The sequence below is a fragment of the Ambystoma mexicanum genome, chromosome 1q, assembly GCF_040938575.1.
Source record: "Ambystoma mexicanum isolate Mex_15411 chromosome 1q, UKY_AmexF1_1, whole genome shotgun sequence".
NCBI classification, from domain to species: domain Eukaryota; kingdom Metazoa; phylum Chordata; class Amphibia; order Caudata; family Ambystomatidae; genus Ambystoma; species Ambystoma mexicanum.
The window spans coordinates 765,853,305-765,874,450 of NC_090922.1; the positions used below are offsets into that span (position 1 = coordinate 765,853,305).

A 21,146-nucleotide genomic window follows, 5' to 3' on the forward strand; every position below is an offset into this window, starting at 1 on the left:
AGAAATCATTGAAGAGAGATAAAAAGGATCCATGCCAAGAAGGCATTTAAAGATGATACAAAGAAAATCAAAGAGTAGCCAGGATTCAAAGCAGAGCTTTAGGATAAGCTTTCTACAGCGGGCGCTCTGAAGGGGGTAAAGGCGGCACTGTCACACGACCCATCGGAAAGGGTGATAATTTTCCTAATATTCATAATGCATCGATTCTCCTGTAGATGATCTACTTTTAATAGTCTTTTCCAATAGTGTTAACAAGTTACTGGCATGCGATCAAAGAAATATGCAAGGGTGTTAGACAATGTGAAGTGAGGAAAATAGGTGCAGTCTGTTCAAATTAATAAAACATAAAAGTATTACATATACCCCCATTTCCTCTGAAAAATGTGCATGACGTTGAGGAAGATTGTACCAATTGAAAGTAAGTCAAATCATGCTGGTCTGTTAGGGAAGACGGAAATGCAAAGGTTCAGAGAGGTTTGTTTATTGATAGTAAGAAAGATTGCAATATGGTGTGATCCTGGGAAGAGTACGCACAGTGCATAACTAGGAGCCGGTTCAGGTGCCAAGGGCAAAAGCTATGCTAGAGGCATACACACATGCAAGACGTAACTGCTCTAACACAACAATCCTTTCCTTAATATATAGCAATTGTATTGCAAGCAAAACTGAATAATATGTGTAGAAGGATCAATGGAGTTTGTTCAGGTGGAATGTACATGGATTGTGGTTTTGAATATGAATGGGGCAATTTTTCAACCTGAGACTGTCTCATGTATTTCGCTTACCAGTGCGGGCCACAGTAAGCACATTTCCATTCTTGTTTATCTGTCATTGGCTTTTTCCACTCTGGATGTTTTTCTCATCACTATCCTCTCATTCTGGGGAATCTCTAACAATGTGTCCATGTGGCCCCACGGTTAATCCAACTTTTTGGACTCCATGTCTTGAAAAGTGTTATACACAACATACTCTGCTATCATATTTTTCAAGGCTGCGCCTTGGTCAACCTTCTTTTCACATTCAACTCCACTCTTTTGCCAATGCCATCATCATTTAAATATTTGGGTTGGGTCTAACTGTTTTGCAGATCATTCCCCAAACGTTCTCTGTTTGAGCTACTTTGACCAACCCATTTATGACATGTTTTCTCCTTGCCAAACTGATATGTAGACCTGTAACTTCTCAAGATTTCCTCATCTTAACTTCTTAAATACTTTCTTTACTGTCCCACCACCTTCCACCAACCTTTATTATTCCCACTCCTTCAGCTTATGATCTAAAACATGTTTTCATTTGTTTCCTCCCCTTGCCTGCTCACATTACTTATTTCTTTGGTAGATCTTTTTCAGCTCTTCAGTATTTGAAAATTGGGTCCTAGTCATATGTTGTCTCTGACTATACTGTTATCTCAGATTAGTACTTTCTTGTTTTACCTTCTGTACATCACTTCTGATTAGTCTCACTCTCGCTTCCATTTCTTCTATACAAAGCATTTTTGCGTTTACAATATGTCTTGTGTTCCACCTTCTTGATTCTGCCGCTCAAGGTTTGCCCAATTCAACTTCTTCTGAACGGATTCCATTTCATTGAGTTTTTCATTTCCACTTTCCCTTTTACAGTGTTGACATGTACCATGGCCCCACTCCCCCTTAGCCTTCCTGTCCCATCACACAGTCTTCCACATCAGCAGTATTGAGCTTTATTATGTTTGTGGCTCATGGGTTTTCCTGTGCTGGCCTTTCCTAGTCTCGCTTGAAAGTCTCTGGTCCAACTATTGTTTCCATAAATTAACTTAACATTGTTGTACATCTCTGTAGAGGGAGTTCTAAGTATGAGAACACAACATGAGCACAGAAAGAGAAAAGGAAGCCAGGAAAGTTGTGCAAATCAAGTGAAAGCAAGTATCGGAGATTAAACTTCTGACGTGAACCTTCCTGTCTTTCAGGCTTCCCGCCGTATGCTAGATGATGAACTGACTGTCAGCCTCTCCCTGCCCAGCGAGTCCAGCATGTTCAACCACAATCACAACCGCTCCTCCTCTCCCAGCGAGCAGGAGTCCAACTCTACCTATGACAGGATATTCCCACTAGGCCCTGACTACCAAGAACCCTCGCGACTCATCCGGAAACTTCCAGAATTTGCACCAGAAGATGAAGAACCAGGTTCGAGGCAACTGTTTGTGTTTTTGTTTAACAGATTTGAATCTCTTTGAAACCTTCAGGTGTTCTTAAATGGTCGAACGTTCACTTTCTCAATACACACAATGTCAGCTTGCATTCCATGGAATTGAACTGGTTGAACCAGTATTAGCTGAATTTGAATAACCGTTTGAAATACTCCCCTTCATTCACATCAATGATGATTCCCCCACCCACCATGATGATCAATTTCATTGAGGCAAAAATCTGCCTGCCCAAGTTAATTGTTTGGGCCAAATGAATGCACTTGATGTCTGCCTTGTGGTGTTCTAACTTGCAGGGTAAGTGCATCCTATTACTAGTGGCACCCAGCAGTAAAATAAAACAAGGGTGGTAACTTTTTTTAAGGGTCACAGGCGACCGTCCATTCACGAAAGAAAATCCAAACAAATATGGCTACTACAGAAACAATGAATTTTCCTCTAGCAAAAGGATAGCAGTGAAGAAAGCGATAGGGGACCTGCAGTGCGACTGCAGGACCAGGTAAGTGCATGATAATGTGATTTTACATTGCAGGCTGATTCTAGCTAGTGTGAAGGGACTGGTTCCGAGGCAGCAGGGGTGAGGGTACGCAGCTCTCTGGTTGCTCCTAACTTGGGTCGTTCTACCTGAAAATAGAGCCCACATTTCGAACAGCATCATTGGTGGAGCCCCCTCCCTGAGGGCCTGGGGGGTGCTAATGACATTTGTAGCCCAGAGGGAGACTTCTTGATCTTTTTTTTTTATAGCATTTCATATACTCTCTCAAAGCACAAAGGGTTGCTGCTTGGCCAGTATCTAGCTATGTATAACATTGTATCTGGTTTAGCCCTCACAAACCTAAGTTTGAAATATATATGCTTCCCTACTCCCTAGAAACGTTCTATAACTAGAACCAAGTAAAACCAACTGCAACCAGCTGTCAGAGAGCGGTATTGTTTAGTGTGAATCAAAAATAAATGTTCTGAGGAAACTGATATTATGGGAGGCATAGGGAGGAAATATCACACTGCTTCCCTTCCTGCTGCATGTAATCAAGCCAAAAACCTTGGCTAATGGCTACTACGTTCTGTAAGTTATTATTGCTGATTACGGCTGGCAACGCAGAGTGTCATAGTACTTTACCAAACGCAATTGTACAGAAGCATTTCACTGAACTGTTTTGTCTTCCAGTTCAGTTTTCGCCCAAACCTTCTTGATCCCTCCTCACTCTTGCCCAATGTCACAGAATCATTAATTAACACCCACTTAGTGTCTTCAACCATAGAGGGGAGGTCAGTTCCCATTCATGTTGCTGCAAGGCCACCATTGGCGACCAGATCTTATCGAATTTGCTGGCTCTATCAGAGACGTTGTATGTAACATGTTCCATTGGCATCAGAGTCAAAAATACCTTCCAGGGTTCTCCAGTCTACTCCATCATGATGACACCACTAGTGTGACTGCCAAGACAGCCTTTCTAAATGTTTTCTACTGCAATTGTCAACATGGCTGTGTGCGTGGGGTGAGAGTTGCAACAACACTCCCAATGGTATCCAAGGGAATCGACATCCCTAACATCAGGCAAAACTCTTTTTTAATGTCATTCCAGAAGTCTTCCATTTGAGAGCAGAGCAACCTTATACATAAGTGCCTGTACCTCAAATTTCGCGTATACTCAAAGGGTTCCTTTTAGTCCATCTTCTGTGTAGTAATTTGAAGTTTATCTCTTTACCTCTTTATGCTGGACGGATGTTGATGATTTATTAATTTCCGATAAGGGTCTGACAAAGCACACCTCTCATAGCTCAGTGAGTTCCAAGAGGTATTTCTCCCTATTTGTGAGAGACTTGTGTACAGCACGGAGTTGAGACCCTTAACCCCATGTATGATTTGGCTGACAGTTTGAAAGGTGTGAGCTTTCTTGTGCTGCAGGCTTGTTAGTGAGTTGGATGAATGAGTATCAGATTAGTACATACTATAATTCATCAGATTCTTTAAGTTTAAAGGTGGGTTTGCAGTTCTCATAGGATCAAATTGCATGATTTTTAACTAGATCAACTAGGTGGGTATAGTACTCCCTCCCTCCTTCTTTGAAGTCCTAGAACTACCTAATGGGCAGAGAAGCCTCTCAATTGCCTTGTATATGTCTGTAACCTGATGGGAAAGTTTGTGGGCCCTTTGTTCACCAACCTTTCATCCCACATATCCAGAACTATTTTTGTTATTGGATATATGTAATATGACTTACGTTTCTGATTCTTTCTCAGCTCGAACTTCTCCCACAGATACCTGGCCACCACCATATGTTTGTGTTTCCACAATTGCTTTGTTGATGATCGACTACAATGCTCATAATTTATTCAAAGCTGGGTTATATTAGGACAAGCAACCATCCCTTCATTTTTTGGTCTGTAAAGGACATTCCTTGGTACTATTGACATTATAGGCCTCATCACGAGTTGGGCGGTAACACCGGCGCTAATAGCCCTACCGCCATTAGCGCCGGATCACGGGTTTGGCGGAAGGGTTATTGCCCATTCCCCATTGGGCCATTTCGGGAATTCCTCATTCCCCATTGGGCCCAATGGGGAAAAATCGCGCTATTACCGCCGGCGGATTTCCCGCCGGCGGTAATCGCGCCGAAAATCAGCAGCTCAGAGCTGGGGGGAAATCCGCCAAAGCCATGATCTGGCGGACCCTTAAATGCGGCGGTAATAGCGCTACCGCCGCATTTAAGGGTTACCGCAATATCTTATTTATATAGATCCAAGCAAGATGTTGGAGCTGCACAGTTGGCAAAGGTCAATTTTCTGAAGCTCTTGCAATCGTCCATTACCTCCAGGGTGCTAGCTTGAATCTCGCAGCCCAATCGGTCAAACGCCACTTGGGCATTTCAATGACTGTCTTATTGGGTCTTACCTTCTGAAGCATGTTTTTTTTTCAGAATATATATATTTTGTTTTCCCAATATTGTTAAAGGTCAGATATTTCATGAATAAATCCTGCTGGTCAGATTGACCCAAAGAGAAGGCAAAAATACTTCTAGGCGGCTGGCCAGCTGCCTTGTTGAGATTGTTGAATAGAGAATCCCAGGCAGGGCGAAACTCAGCCTTTCATCCTTCCGAGGTCGATAAATGAGCACCACACAGTGGGTAATAAAAGCAGCGCTCAGATGACTGTGGGTTCGCAGCGCTATATAAATGAACAATTATTCCTCTTATTATCTAAATGTTAAATGGATATTGGGAGAAATGATACACATAGATCTGGATCCTCCCCCCGAGGGTTGATGCTCTCTCATTATGGCCATGCTTCAGCTTCATTGAATGATGGGATGAATTCTTAGGGCCAAGCGCGGGTTAATTTTAAGTAGAATGTTTTTGGTGCTGAGTTGGTCCTGCATGCTCCTCTGTGTCATAGTTAGTTTGGAAGGTCAGCATGATGGAAATAGCCTTGTTGTATTACCATGTCATTAGGTTCAGCATTGTAGAAGAGTTGGGTGGCATTTCTGAAATCCTCTCGGCTTGGTCTCATCGTCGAAATAACTTGTGTATATATATAAACCATATATATTATGCCTTCACGCTAGTGCAAGGCATAGTTAAGGTTAACACAAAGTCTCTGGCGTTTCAGAAAATGACTTTTCTTAATAATTTACAAATGCTTTTATAAAATAATCTGAAAATATTCCAGAGTAATATTTCGGGCTAGCTGCCAGTGCATGCAAAATTCCAGATTTGGCTTCATAGTTTAAAGAATGTTTACTTGATCGAGTTTTGAATAGCTCTTAAAATGTGGTTTTCCATAGAAAAAAAATATATCTTTTGACCCAAATATTTCAAAATTGGCCGCTTTTATTGTCCTCATTTTTTGTAGGCATGTAGATTTGATCTGGAATTGGTGCACTGAAGAAAAGATTTGAAAAATCAACTTGTCCAATTTTGAGCTATTAACATCTGAAATGTATCTATATATGCTGCACAGAATGAATGCTCCTTTTTCATACAAACTATACAAAGAGCATATGAGTTTTACAGTATGTACATTACACAAATAACTTCTAAAAACTCACATCAAAAGCAATTCACAGCTGACTTGGATGTCAGTTTTAAGGTGATGGAATAAATGTACACTTTAAATACCGACTGTCCACAGAGAAACTCTCATTTAAGGCAAGTCTCGGCTGACTTTAATGTGAGTTTTAAGGTGATGGAATAAATGTACACCAGTCGATTGGAAGGCAGAGATCCGAAATATAGTGGCTGGCTTCTCAAAATGAATTATCCACGGAGAGAGCGTATGAGTTGACTATGATGTCAGTTTTAAGGTGATGGAATGAATGTTTACTTTTCATATGAACTGTAACTGTACACAGAGCGTGCACCTACAACACATGCTCCTACCACACACACATCCTTACAAGATACACTTACCGCACACTCTTACAGCAGTCAGTCTAATGACCCACACCCCTATAACACATGCTCCTATGGCACATGTCCTTACGATACGTCCTGCTATAACAAGTACTCTCACAACACTGTGATAAATCAGATGGACCTATCACCCTTTTCCCGGCGGTGACCTCCTCCCATGTGGCTAACGGGATGGGAGCTTCTACCTAAACCTGACCCTGGGGGCGGTTCTATAAGGGAGGATTACATAGGAGGAGACAACTAACGGGGAGATGGTATGACTTCATTGGCTGGAACACAGAACCCTCAGACCACCAATATCTTAATGGCCTATTGCCAGATAATGGTTTCCCCTTGTAGAGGAAGTCAAGAAACCTTTTCTTTACACTACTCTGGTCAGGCCCCCACCTTTGACCCAAACATCTACAACTCATGCATAAAACCTTTGGTTTCTGGTGTGCCTTTATGTGAAACCTCTTAGAAAACCATCTAAGAGTTAAAAGTCCAATGACATCATGGACTCCAACTCCCATAACCACTCAGGCACTGAGACGAGGAGGAGGAGGAGGGAGTTTGTGCAAAGTGACAGGAGCATGCAGTACAAATTGAAGGCTAGTTGTTTTTCCAAGTCTTCAGTGCCCATGACATTTAAAGATGGCAATCGCAATATTTAATCGAGCAGTGTAGGAGAAGACGTTGAACCCCAGGCTGAGGCACACAAATATGAGGCACACGGTCAGGTGTGGTGGAACGGAGAAGGCCATCGGAACAGGAGGAGAAATGCAGCATGCAAGCAAGAAGGGCCGTGGAGATGCTGGGAGCCACGCAGGAGCTTCTAGAGATCGGGCTGCTCGAAGAGGCTGTGTTCTCCAGTCCAATCCGACAAGGAACACTTGCGTGTGACCACGAAGCTGCAAAGGAGGCTGGATAAATGTCTGCACACTCCAAACTGGAAAGCGGGTGAAGGAACCTGACCGAAAAGAGGCAAGCAGAGTCAGAGGTGCTGGAAGGAACTGGTGAGCCTGCTCAAAGAAGCTGGGGACCCGAGGCGTTTCGACAAACAGGCCAACCCATTTTTGAATGGTACGAGATTGCTAATGCAGAAAATATCCGAAGTTTGTTGGAATGCAGTCAAGACAAATTACAAATTCAACACCCAATAAGAAGAATGTTTTTCATTCAAGGCAAAGTACAAAGTGAAACCCCAATTAAGTACAGATACATGAGATGCCAGTGTGGGGGAGAAGTGTGAGCAAATGTTACCATAGGCAGATACACCAAGCACCTCATGGTATATGCAATTGTGGTATAACCAAAGAACTGTGAAACACATAAGAGAAGTCCTGGCAGGCCAATGCACCTATCAGCTCAAATAGTATAAAGATTCCTGGCAGGATATTATACCAGGTGATCTGAAAACCTATAAGAGAAGTCCTGGAAGACGAGTATACCAGGCAGCTGAAGTTGTATAAAGATTCCTGGCAGGGTAGTATACCTGGCGATTTGCAAAGTTACAGGAAACACTATAGAAAGACTGTTACAGAACTTATTGTTGAAACAAGAACTTTGTGAGTCCAGTGAAGACACAAAGAAACTTAACTAAAGAGATATTTGTGTCATCCTATTTAAGAATCCAGGGTAAGGGGACCACCCTCTGGATCCAAGGGTCTTTACCTGGAGAACATTTTCGTTGGAGTCTTCCTTATACTTAAGGTTTTTGAACACTTGCAAACATCAAGTTAAAGACATGTCCTTGCGCCCTTTGTTGTTTTGTTTACAATGTGAGGGTCATGATAGGATGTTTTGGACACAAGGATGGCTTTTCAGTCACTGACATCCTGACACAGACAGATCCTTAGTTTTTGGTTTCTAGGTAGGGAAGATCCTCTTTAGAATAGGGCCAGAGAGGCGTTTTCCCAACCCATTTTTATTTAATAAATATCTTTAACCAAAAACATGACCATTTGTGTCCGGCTTTCATTTCTGACCCCTCACAACACACACTCCAGTCATACATGTTCCTATGACACAGGCACCTACTATACATGCACCTACTGCACATAACATGTGGATGTACGGCACATGCTCTCACATGGACCTATGACACACGCTCCTACCACAAATGCTCCTACCACACACGCTCCTATCACACACACTCTTACAATACACACTCTTATGATGCAATCCTATGACATGCGCTCGTGCAACACCTGCTCCTGCGAGACACACTTTTACAACACATACCCTTACCACAGAGGTACCTACAACACGTGCTGTAATCAAGTATGCAGAGCATGTGAGTTTTACAATTGGTACATTACAAAATTAACATCTCCTAAAAACTCACATTAAAGGCAAGTCACAGCTGACATTGATGTCCGTTTTAAGATGATGGAACAAATGTACACTTTCAAAACAAACTTTCCACAGAATATATGAGTTTTACAATACAGAAAATTCATTACACAATTAATACCTCCTAAAAACTCACATTAAAGGCAAATCTCTGCTGACTTTAATGTGAGTTTTAAGGCGATGAACTAAATGTACAATTTCAACGTGAGCTGTCCTCGGAGCTTATGAATTAACTTTGATGTCAGTTTTAAGATGATAGGATGCATGTCACTTTTATAAGAACTGTACACAGAGTGTGCACCTACAGCAAATGTACCTACAACATATGCTTCTATGACACATGCTCCTACAACACATGCTTCTGACACACACGCTCCTACCACACACATCTTTATGACACACTTACTGCACACTCTTACAACATACACTCTACTGACACACACTCCTACAACACATGCTTTTATGACACTTGCTGCTATAACAATGGCTCCTACAACACATACTCTTATCATACATGTTCCTATGACACTCGTCCCTACTACACATGTGCCTACTGCACATACCATGTGGACGTATGACACAAGCTATCACACGCACCTACGATGCACACTCCTAACACACAGGCTCCTACCACACACTCTCATACCACACACATATTTATGATGTGCACTCTTACGACACACAATCTAATGACACTCACTCCTTCGAAAACTGCTGCTATGACACATGCTCCAACAACACACACTAGTACATTACACAATTACCATCTAAAAACTCACATTGAAGGCCAGTCTCATCTTACTTTCACTACAGCTTTAAGATGATGGAATACATGTACACTTACAATACAAATTGTTCTCAGAGCGTATGAGTTTTACAAGACGAACATTACACAATTAACATTTTCTCAAAACTCCCATTAAAGGCAAGTCTCAGCTGACTTTAATGTGAGTTTTAAGGTGATGGAATAAATGTACACTTTCAATACAAACTGTCCACAGGGCGAATGAGTTGACTTTGATGTCAGTTTTAAGGTGATGCAAAGATTTTCACTTTTCATACGAACTGTACATAGAGCATGCACCTATGATGCATGCAGCTACAACACATGCTCCTACGACACATGCTTCTATGACACATGCTCCTACCACACACACTCTTATGGCACAAACTTAATGCACACTCTTACAATGCACACTCTAATGACACACACTCCTCTAACAAATCCTCCTACATCATGTGCTGCTATAACAAGTGCTCCTATAACACACTTCTATCATAAATGGGTCTATGCTACATGCACCTACAGCACATGGGCCTCCTGCATCTAACATGTACGGTGCATGCTCTCACATGCACCTATGACACAATCACCTTTGACAGATGCTCCTACTACACACACATATGTCCTGGCTACGTGTATTTCGGGGTGCGCGGGAAGTTTCACACGCGATATCAGCAGGGTACGTGTATTCCAGGGGTGCGCGGGAAGTTCCACACGCGAATGTCCTGGCTACGTGTATTTCGGGGTGCGCGGGAAGTTCCACACGTGAATCTCCTGGCTACGTGTATTTCGGGGTGCGCGGGAAGTTACACACGCAAATCTCCTGGCTACGTGTATCTTGGGGTGCGTGGGAAGTTTCACACGCAAAGTCAGCAGGGTACATGTATATCAGGGGTGCGCGGAAAGTTCCACACGCGAATGTCCTGGCTACGTGTATTTCGGGGTGCGCGGGAATTTCACACGCGATATCAGCAGGGTACGTGTATATCAGGGGTGCGCGGAAAGTATCACACGCGATTCCATCAGGGTACGTGTATTACAGGGGTGCGCAGGGAGCACCACACGTGAATTGCACGTGTGGGTCCTCCCAGGTGTTCCCTCTACACCCTCCACGGCCCCTGCAGGTGGCTCACACCACAGGGGCCTACCCTGCACATGTCCTGCAGGCACCCCATCCACCATGGCCATGCCCCCCAGCCAACCCACATGTCAACTTGCACTACTGCCCACCAACGCATGTCCCCCTGCACCCCCAGCCACCAGGGGCAGCCTCCAGCAGGCCCCCACCCATGTCTCCCACCCCCCCACCCCCCAGCAGTGCAGTAGCAGCCTCCACCAGGCCCCCACCCATGTCTCCCATCACCCCCACCCCCCAGCAGTGCAGGGGCAGCCTCCACCAGGCCCCCATCCATGTCCAACTCATGCCCCACCACCCCCACCCCCAGCAGTGCAGGGGCATCCTCCACCAGGCCCCCACCCATGTCCAACTCATGTTCCCCACCACCCCCATCCCCCAGCACTGTGGGGCACCTGCCAGCAGGCCCCCAACCATGCCCAACTCATATTCCCCACCCCCCCAGCCCCCAGCACTGTGGGGCACCTGCCAGCAGGCCCCCACCCATGTCCAACTCATGTTCCCCACCACCCCCACCCCCCAGCACTGTGGGGCACCTGCCAGCAGGCCCCCACCCATGTCCAACTCATGTTCCCCACCACCCCCACCCCCAGCAGTGCAGGGGCTCCCTCCACCAGGCCCCCACCCATGTCTCCCACCACCCCCACCCCCCAGCAGTGCAGGGGCACCCTCCACCAGGCCCCCACCCATGTCTCCCACCACCCCCACCCCCCAGCAGTGCAGGGGCAGCCTCCACCAGGCACCCACCCATGTCCAACTCATGTCCCCACCACCCCCACCCCCCAGCACTGTGGGGCACCTGCCAGCAGGCCCCCACCCATGTCCAACTCATGTTCCCCACCACCCCCACCCCCCAGCAGTGCAGGGGCAGCCTCCACCAGGCCCCCACCCATGTCCAGCTCATGTTCCCCACCACCCCCACCCCCAGCAGTGCAGGGGCAGCCTCCACCAGGCCCCCACCCATGTCCAACTCATGTTCCCCACCACCCCACCCCCCAGCACTGTGGGGCACCTGCCAGCAGGCCCCCACCCATGTCCAACACATGTTCCCCACCACCCCACCCCCAGCAGTGCAGGGGCAGCCTCCACCAGGCCCCCACCCATGTCTCCCACCACCCCCACCCCCCAGCACTGTGGGGCACCTGCCAGCAGGCCCCCACCCATGTCCAACTCATGTTCCCCACCACCCCCACCCCCCAGCAGTGCAGGGGCAGCCTCCACCAGGCCCCCACCCATGTCCAACTCATGTTCCCCACCACCCCCACCCCCCAGCAGTGCAGGGGCAGCCTCCACCAGGCCCCCACCCATGTCCAACTCATGTTCCCCACCACCCCCACCCCCCAGCAGTGCAGGGACAGCCTCCACCAGGCCCCCACCCATGTCCAACTCATGTTCCCCACCACCCCCACCCCCCAGCAGCGCAGGGGCAGCCTCCACCAGGCCCCCACCCATGTCCAACTCATGTTCCCCACCACCCCAACCCCCCAGCACTGTGGGGCACCTTCCAGCAGGCCCCCACCCATGTCCAACTCATGTTCCCCACCACCCCCACCCCCCAGCAATGCAGGGGCAGCTTCCACCAGGCCCCCACCCATGTCCAACTCATGTCCCCACCACCCCCACCCCCCAGCACTGTGGGGCACCTGCCAGCAGGCCCCCACCCATGTCCAACTCATGTTCACCACCACCCCCACCCCCCAGCAGTGCAGGGGCAGCCTCCACCAGGCCCCCACCCATGTCCAACTCATGTTCACCACCACCCCCACCCCCCAGCAGTGCAGGGGCAGCCTCCACCAGGCCCCCACCCATGTCCAACTCATGTTCCCCACCACCCCCACCCCCCAGCAGTGCAGGGGCAGCTTCCACCAGGCCCCCACCCATGTCCAACTCATGTTCCCCACCACCCCCACCCCCCAGCACTGTGGGGCACCTGCCAGCAGGCCCCCACCCATGTCCAACTCATGTTCCCCACCACCCCCACCCCTCAGCAGTGCAGGGGCAGCCTCCACCAGGCCCTCACCCATGTCCAACTCATGTCCCCACCACCCCCACCCCCCAGCACTGTGGGGCACCTGCCAGCAGGCCCCCACCCATGTCCAACTCATGTTCACCACCACCCCCACACCCCAGCAGTGCAGGGGCAGCCTCAACCAGGCCCCCACCCATGTCCAACTCATGTTCCCCACCACCCCCACCCCCCAGCAGTGCAGGGGCACCCTCCACCAGGCCCCCACCCATGTCTCCCACCACCCCCACCCCCCAGCAGTGCAGGGGCAGCCTCCACCAGGCCCCCACCCATGTCCAACTCATGTCCCCACCACCCCCACCCCCCAGCACTGTGAGGCACCTGCCAGAAGGCCCCCACCCATGTCCAACTCATGTTCACCACCACCCCCACCCCCCAGCAGTGCAGGGGCAGCCTCCACCAGGCCCCCACCCATGTCTCCCACCACCCCCACCCCCCAGCACTGTGGGGCACCTGCCAGCAGGCCCCCGCCCATGTCCAACTCATGTTCCCCACCACCCCCACCCCCCAGCAGTGCAGGGGCAGCCTCCACCAGGCCCCCACCCATGTCCAACTCATGTCCCCACCACCCCCACCCCCCAGCACTGTGGGGCACCTGCTAGCAGGCCCCCACTCATGTCCAACTCATGTTCACCACCACCCCCACCCCCAGCAGTGCAGGGGCAGCCTCCACCAGGCCCCCACCCATGTCTCCCACCACCCCCACCCCCAGCACTGTGGGGCACCTGCCAGCAGGCCCCCACCCATGTCCAACTCATGTTCCCCACCACCCCCACCCCCAGCAGTGCAGGGGCAGCCTCCACCAGGCCCCCACCCATGTCCAACTCATGTTCCCCACCAATCCCCACCCCCAGCACTGTGGGGCACCTGCCAGCAGGCCCCCACCCATGTTCAACTCATGTTCCCCACCACCCCCACCCCCAGCACTGTGGGGCACCTGCCAGCAGGCCCCCACCCATATCCAACTCATGTTCCCCACCACCCCCACCACCCAGCAGTGCAGGGGCACCCTCCACCAGGCCCCCACCCATGACTCCCACCACCCCCACCCCCCAGCAGTGCAGGGGCACCCTCCACCAGGCCCCCACCCATGTCTCCCACCACCCCCACCCCCCAGCAGTGCAGGAGCAGCCTCCACCAGGCCCCCACCCATGTCTCCCACCACCCCCACCCCCCAGCAGTGCAGGGGCAGCCTCCACCAGGCCCCCACCCATGTCCAACTCATGTCCCCACCACCCCCACCCCCCAGCACTGTGGGGCACCTGCCAGCAGGCCCCCACCCATGTCCAACTCATGTTCCCCACCACCCCCACCACCCAGCAGTGCAGGGGCAGCCTCCACCAGGCCCCCACCCATGTCCAACTCATGTGCCCCACCACCCCCACCGCCCAGCAGTGCAGGGGCAGCCTCCACCAGGCCCCCACCCATGTCCAACTCATGTTTCCCACCACCCCCACCCCCCAGCAGTGCAGGGGCAGCCTCCACCAAGCCCCCACCCATGTCCAACTCATGTTCCCCACCACCCCAACCCCCCAGCACTGTGGGGCACCTGCCAGCAGGCCCCCACCCATGTCCAACTCATGTTCCCCACCACCCCACCCCCCAGCAGTGCAGGGGCAGCTTCCACCAGGCCCCACCCATGTCCAACTCATGTCCCTACCACTCCCACCCCCCAGCACTGTGGGGCACCTGCCAGCAGCCCCCCACCCATGTCCAACTCATGTTCACCACCACCCCCACCCCCCAGCAGTGCAGGGGCAGACTCCACCAGGCCCCCACCCGTGTCCAACTCATGTTCCCCACCACCCCCACCCCCCAGCAGTGCAGGGGCACCCTCCACCAGGCCCCCACCCATGTCTCCCACCACCCCCACCCCCCAGCAGTGCAGGGGCAGCCTCCACCAGGCCCCCACCCATGTCCAACTCATGTCCCCACCACCCCCACCCCCCAGCACTGTGGGGCACCTGCCAGCAGGCCCTCACCCATGTCCAACTCATGTTCACCACCACCCCCACCCCCCAGCAGTGCAGGGGCAGCCTCCACCAGGCCCCCACCCATGTCTCCCACCACCCCCACCCCCAGCACTGTGGGGCACCTGCCAGCAGGCTCCCTCCCATGTCCAACTCATGTTCCCCACCACCCCCACCCCCCAGCAGTGCAGGGGCAGCCTCCACCAGGCCCCCACCCATGTCCAACTCATGTCCCCACCACCCCCACCCCCCAGCACTGTGGGGTGCCTGCTAGCAGGCCCCCACCCATGTCCAACTCATGTTCACCACCACCTCCACCCCCCAGCAGTGCAGGGGCAGCCTCCACCAGGCCCCCACCCATGTCTCCCACCACCCCCACCCCCCTGCACTGTGGGGCACCTGCCAGCAGGCCCCCACCCATGTCCAACTCATGTTCCCCATCACCCCCACCCCCCAGCAGTGCAGGGGCAGCCTCCACCAGGCCCCCACCCATGTCCAACTCATGTTCCCCACCACTCCCACCCCCAGCACTGTGGGGCACCTGCCAGCAGGCCCCCACCCATGTCCAACTCATGTTCCCCACCACCCCCACCCCCCAGCAGTGCAGGGGCACCCTCCACCAGGCCCCCACCCATGTCTCCCACCACCCCCACCCCCCAGCAGTGCAGGGGCACCCTCCACCAGGCCCCCACCCATGTCTCCCACCACCCTCACCCCCCAGCAGTGCAGGAGCAGCCTCCACCAGGCCCCCACCCATGTCTCCCACCACCCCCACCCCCCAGCAGTGCAGGGGCAGCCTCCACCAGGCCCCCACCCATGTCCAACTCATGTCCCCAACCCCCCCACCACCCAGCACTGTGGGGCACCTGCCAGCAGGCCCCCACCCATGTCCAACTCATGTTCCCCACCACCCCCACCCCTCAGCAGTGCAGGGGCAGCCTCCACCAGGCCCCCACCCATGTCCAACTCATGTTCCCAACCACCCCCACCCCCTAGCAGTGCAGGGGCAGCCTCCACCAGGCCCCCACCCATGTCCAACTCATGTTCCCCACCACCCCCACCCCCCAGCAGTGCAGGAGCAGCCTCCACCAGGCCCCCACCCATGTCTCCCATCACCCCCACCCCCCAGCAGTGCAGGGGCAGCCTCCACCAGGCCCCCACCCATGTCCAACTCATGTCCCCACCACCCCCACCCCCCAGCACTGTGGGGCACCTGCCAGCAGGCCCCCACCCATGTCCAACTCATGTTCCCCACCACCCCCACCCCCCAGCACTGTGGGGCACCTGCCAGCAGGCCCCCACCCATGTCCAACTCATGTTCCCCACCCCTCCACCCCCCAGCACTGTGGGGCACCTGCCAGCAGGCCCCCACCCATGTCCAACTCATGTTCCCCACCACCCCCACCCCCCAGCAGTGCAGGGGCAGCCTCCACCAGGCCCCCACCCATGTCCAACTCATGTTCCCCACCACCCCCCAGCAGTGCAGGGGCAGCCTCCACCAGGCCCCCACCCATGTCCAACTCATGTTCCCCACCACCCCCACCCCCCAGCACTGTGTGGCACCTGCCAGCAGGCCCCCACCCATGTCCAACTCATGTTCCCCACCACCCCCACCCCCCAGCAGTGCAGGGGCAGCCTCCACCAGGCCCCCACCCATGTCCAACTCATGTTCACCACCACCCCCACCCCCCAGCAGTGCAGGGGCAGCCTCCACCAGGCCCCCACCCATGTCCAACTCATGTTCCCCACCACCCCCACCCCCCAGCAGTGCAGGGGCAGCCTCCACCAGGCCCCCACCCATGTCCAACTCATGTTCCCCACCACCCCCACCCCCAGCAGTGCAGGGGCAGCCTCCACCAGGCCCCCACCCATGTCCAACTCATGTTCCCCACCACCCCACCCCCCAGCACTGTGGGGCACCTGCCAGCAGGCCCCCACCCATGTCCAACTCATGTTCCCCACCACCCCACCCCCAGCAGTGCAGGGGCAGCCTCCACCAGGCCCCCACCCATGTCTCCCACCACCCCCACCCCCACCCCCCAGCACTGTGGGGCACCTGCCAGCAGGCCCCCACCCATGTCCAACTCATGTTCCCCACCACCCCCACCCCCCAGCAGTGCAGGGGCAGCCTCCACCAGGCCCCCACCCATGTCCAACTCATGTTCCCCACCACCTCCACCCCCCAGCAGTGCAGGGGCAGCCTCCACCAGGCCCCCACCCATGTCCAACTCATGTTCCCCACCACCCCCACCCCCCAGCAGTGCAGGGACAGCCTCCACCAGGCCCCCACCCATGTCCAACTCATGTTCCCCACCACCCCCACCCCCCAGCAGTGCAGGGGCAGCCTCCACCAGGCCCCCACCCATATCCAACTCATGTTCCCCACCACCCCAACCCCCCAGCACTGTGGGGCACCTTCCAGCAGGCCCCCACCCATGTCCAACTCATGTTCCCCACCACCCCCACCCCCCAGCAGTGCAGGGGCAGCTTCCACCAGGCCCCCACCCATGTCCAACTCATGTCCCCACCACCCCCACCCCCCAGCACTGTGGGGCACCTGCCAGCAGGCCCCCACCCATGTCCAACTCATGTTCACCACCACCCCCACCCCCCAGCAGTGCAGGGGCAGCCTCTACCAGGCCCCCACCCATGTCCAACTCATGTTCCCCACCACCCCCACCCCTCAGCAGTGCAGGGGCAGCTTCCACCAGGCCCCCACCCATGTCCAACTCATGTTCCCCACCACCCCACCCCCCAGCACTGTGGGGCACCTGCCAGCAGGCCCCCACCCATGTCCAACTCATGTTCCCCACCACCCCCACCCCTCAGCAGTGCAGGGGCAGCCTCCACCAGGCCCTCACCCATGTCCAACTCATGTCCCCACCACCCCCACCCCCCAGCAGTGCAGGGGCAGCCTCAACCAGGCCCCCACCCATGTCCAACTCATGTTCCCCACCACCCCCACCCCCCAGCAGTGCAGGGGCACCCTCCACCAGGCCCCCACCCATGTCCAACTCATGTTCCCCACCACCCCCACCCCCCAGCACTGTGGGGCACCTGCCAGCAGGCCCCCACCCATGTCCAACTCATGTTCACCACCACCCCCACCCCCCAGCAGTGCAGGGGCAGCCTCAACCAGGCCCCCACCCATGTCCAACTCATGTTCCCCACCACCCCCACCCCCCAGCAGTGCAGGGGCACCCTCCACCAGGCCCCCACCCATGTCTCCCACCACCCCCACCCCCCAGCAGTGCAGGGGCAGCCTCCACCAGGCCCCCACCCATGTCCAACTCATGTCCCCACCACCCCCACCCCCCAGCACTGTGAGGCACCTGCCAGCAGGCCCCCACCCATGTCCAACTCATGTTCAGCACCACCCCCACCCCCCAGCAGTGCAGGGGCAGCCTCCACCAGGCCCCCACCCATGTCTCCCACCACCCCCACCCCCCAGCACTGTGGGGCACCTGCCAGCAGGCCCCCGCCCATGTCCAACTCATGTTCCCCACCACCCCCACCCCCCAGCAGTGCAGGGGCAGCCTCCACCAGGCCCCCACCCATGTCCAACTCATGTCCCCACCACCCCCACCCCCCAGCACTGTGGGGCACCTGCTAGCAGGCCCCCACCCATGTCCAACTCATGTTCACCACCACCCCCACCCCCAGCAGTGCAGGGGCAGCCTCCACCAGGCCCCCACCCATGTCTCCCACCACCCCCACCCCCCGGCACTGTGGGGCACCTGCCAGCAGGCCCCCACCCATGTCCAACTCATGTTCCCCACCACCCCCACCCCCAGCAGTGCAGGGGCAGCCTCCACCAGGCCCCCACGCATTTCCAACTCATGTTCCCCACCACCCCCACCCCCCAGCACTGTGGGGCACCTGCCAGCAGGCCCCCACCCATGTTCAACTCATGTTCCCCACCACCCCCACCCCCAGCACTGTGGGGCACCTGCCAGCAGGCCCCCACCCATGTCCAACTCATGTTCCCCCACCACCCCCACCCCCCAGCAGTGCAGGGGCACCCTCCACCAGGCCCCCACCCATGTCTCCCACCACCCCCACCCCCCAGCAGTGCAGGGGCACCCTCCACCAGGCCCCCACCCATGTCTCCCACCACCCCCACCCCCCAGCAGTGCAGGAGCAGCCTCCACCAGGCCCCCACCCATGTCTCCCACCACCCCCACCCCCCAGCAGTGCAGGGGCAGCCTCCACCAGGCCCCCACCCATGTCCAACTCATGTCCCCACCACCCCCACCCCCCAGCACTGTGGGGCACCTGCCAGCAGGCCCCCACCCATGTCCAACTCATGTTCCCCACCACCCCCACCCCCCAGCAGTGCAGGGGCAGCCTCCACCAGGCCCCCACCCATGTCCAACTCATGTTCCCCACCACCCCCACCGCCCAGCAGTGCAGGGGCAGCCTCCACCAGGCCCCCACCCATGTCCAACTCATGTTCCCCACCACCACCACCCCCTAGCAGTGCAGGGGCAGCCTCCACCAAGCCCCCACCCGTGTCCAACTCATGTTCCCCACCACCCCAACCCCCCAGCACTGTGGGGCACCTGCCAGCAGGCCCCCACCCATGTCCAACTCATGTTCCCCACCACCCCCACGCCCCAGCAGTGCAGGGGCAGCTTCCACCAGGCCCCACCCATGTCCAACTCATGTCCCTACCACCCCCACCCCCCAGCACTGTGGGGCACCTGCCAGCAGCCCCCCACCCATGTCCAACTCATGTTCACCACCACCCCCACCCCCCAGCAGTGCAGGGGCAGACTCCACCAGGCCCCCACCCGTGTCCAACTCATGTTCCCCACCACCCCCACCCCCCAGCAGTGCAGGGGCACCCTCCACCAGGCCCCCACCCATGTCTCCCACCACCCCCACCCCCCAGCAGTGCAGGGGCAGCCTCCACCAGGCCCCCACCCATGTCCAACTCATGTCCCCACCACCCCCACCCCCCAGCACTGTGAGGCACCTGCCAGCAGGCCCCCACCCATGTCCAACTCATGTTCACCACCACCCCCACCCCCCAGCAGTGCAGGGGCAGCCTCCACCAGGCCCCCACCCATGTCTCCCACCACCCCCACCCCCCAGCACTGTGGGGCACCTGCCAGCAGGCCCCCGCCCATGTCCAACTCATGTTCCCCACCACCCCCACCCCCCCAGCAGTGCAGGGGCAGCCTCTACCAGGCCCCCACCCATGTCCAACTCATGTCCCCACCACCCCCACCCCCCAGCACTGTGGGGCACCTGCTAGCAGGCCCCCACCCATGTCCAACTCATGTTCACCACCACCCCCACCCCCAGCAGTGCAGGGGCAGCCTCCACCAGGCCCCCACCCATGTCTCCCATCACCCCCACCCCCAGCACTGTGGGGCACCTGCCAGCAGGCCCCCACCCATGTCCAACTCATGTTCCCCACCACCCCCACCCCCAGCAGTGCAGGGGCAGCCTCCACCAGGCCCCCACCCATGTCCAACTCATGTTCCCCACCAATCCCCACCCCCAGCACTGTGGGGCACCTGCCAGCAGGCCCCACCCCATGTTCAACTCATGCTCCCCACCACCCCCACCCCCCAGCAGTGCAGGGGCAGCCTCCACCAGGCCCCCACCCATGTCTCCCACCACCCCCACCCCCCAGCACTGTGGGGCACCTGCCAGCAGGCCCCCGCCCATGTCCAACTCATGTTCCCCACCACCCCCACCCCCCAGCAGTGCAGGGGCAGCCTCCACCAGGCCCCCACCCATGTCCAACTCATGTCCCCACCACCCCCACCCCCCAGCACTGTGGGGCACCTGCTAGCAGGCCCCCACCCATGTCCAACTCATGTTCACCACCACCCCCACCCCCAGCAGTGCAGGGGCAGCCTCCACCAGGCCCCCACCCTTGTCTCCCACCACCCCCATCCCCAGCACTGTGGGGCACCTGCCAGCAGGCCCCCACCCATATCCAACTCATGTTCCCCACCACCCCCACCCCCCAGCAGTGCAGGGGCACCCTCCACCAGGCCCCCACCCATGTCTCCCACCACCCCCACCCCCCAGCAGTGCAGGGGCACCCTCCACCAGGCCCCCACCCATGTCTCCCACCACCTCCACCCCCCAGCAGTGCAGGAGCAGCCTCCACCAGGCCCCCACCCATGTCTCCCACCACTCCCACCCCCCAGCAGTGCAGGGGCAGCCTCCACCAGGCCCCCACCCATGTCCAACTCATGTCCCCACCACCCCCACCCCCCAGCACTGTGGGGCACCTGCCAGCAGGCCCCCACCCATGTCCAACTCATGTTCCCCACCACCCC

At 55.6% G+C, this 21,146-nt stretch overlaps 1 protein-coding gene across 1 annotated transcript in view; it reads left to right on the forward strand.

Annotated features, from left to right (window-relative positions):
- DDR2 (discoidin domain receptor tyrosine kinase 2) overlaps positions 1-21,146 on the forward strand; it is a 1,291,881-nt gene that overhangs the window by 830,068 nt on the left and 440,667 nt on the right. The window contains exon 11 of the mRNA XM_069641352.1: positions 1,946-2,162. Coding sequence (XP_069497453.1) covers positions 1,946-2,162 — 217 coding nt within the window. The remainder of the gene's footprint in view (positions 1-1,945; positions 2,163-21,146) is intronic.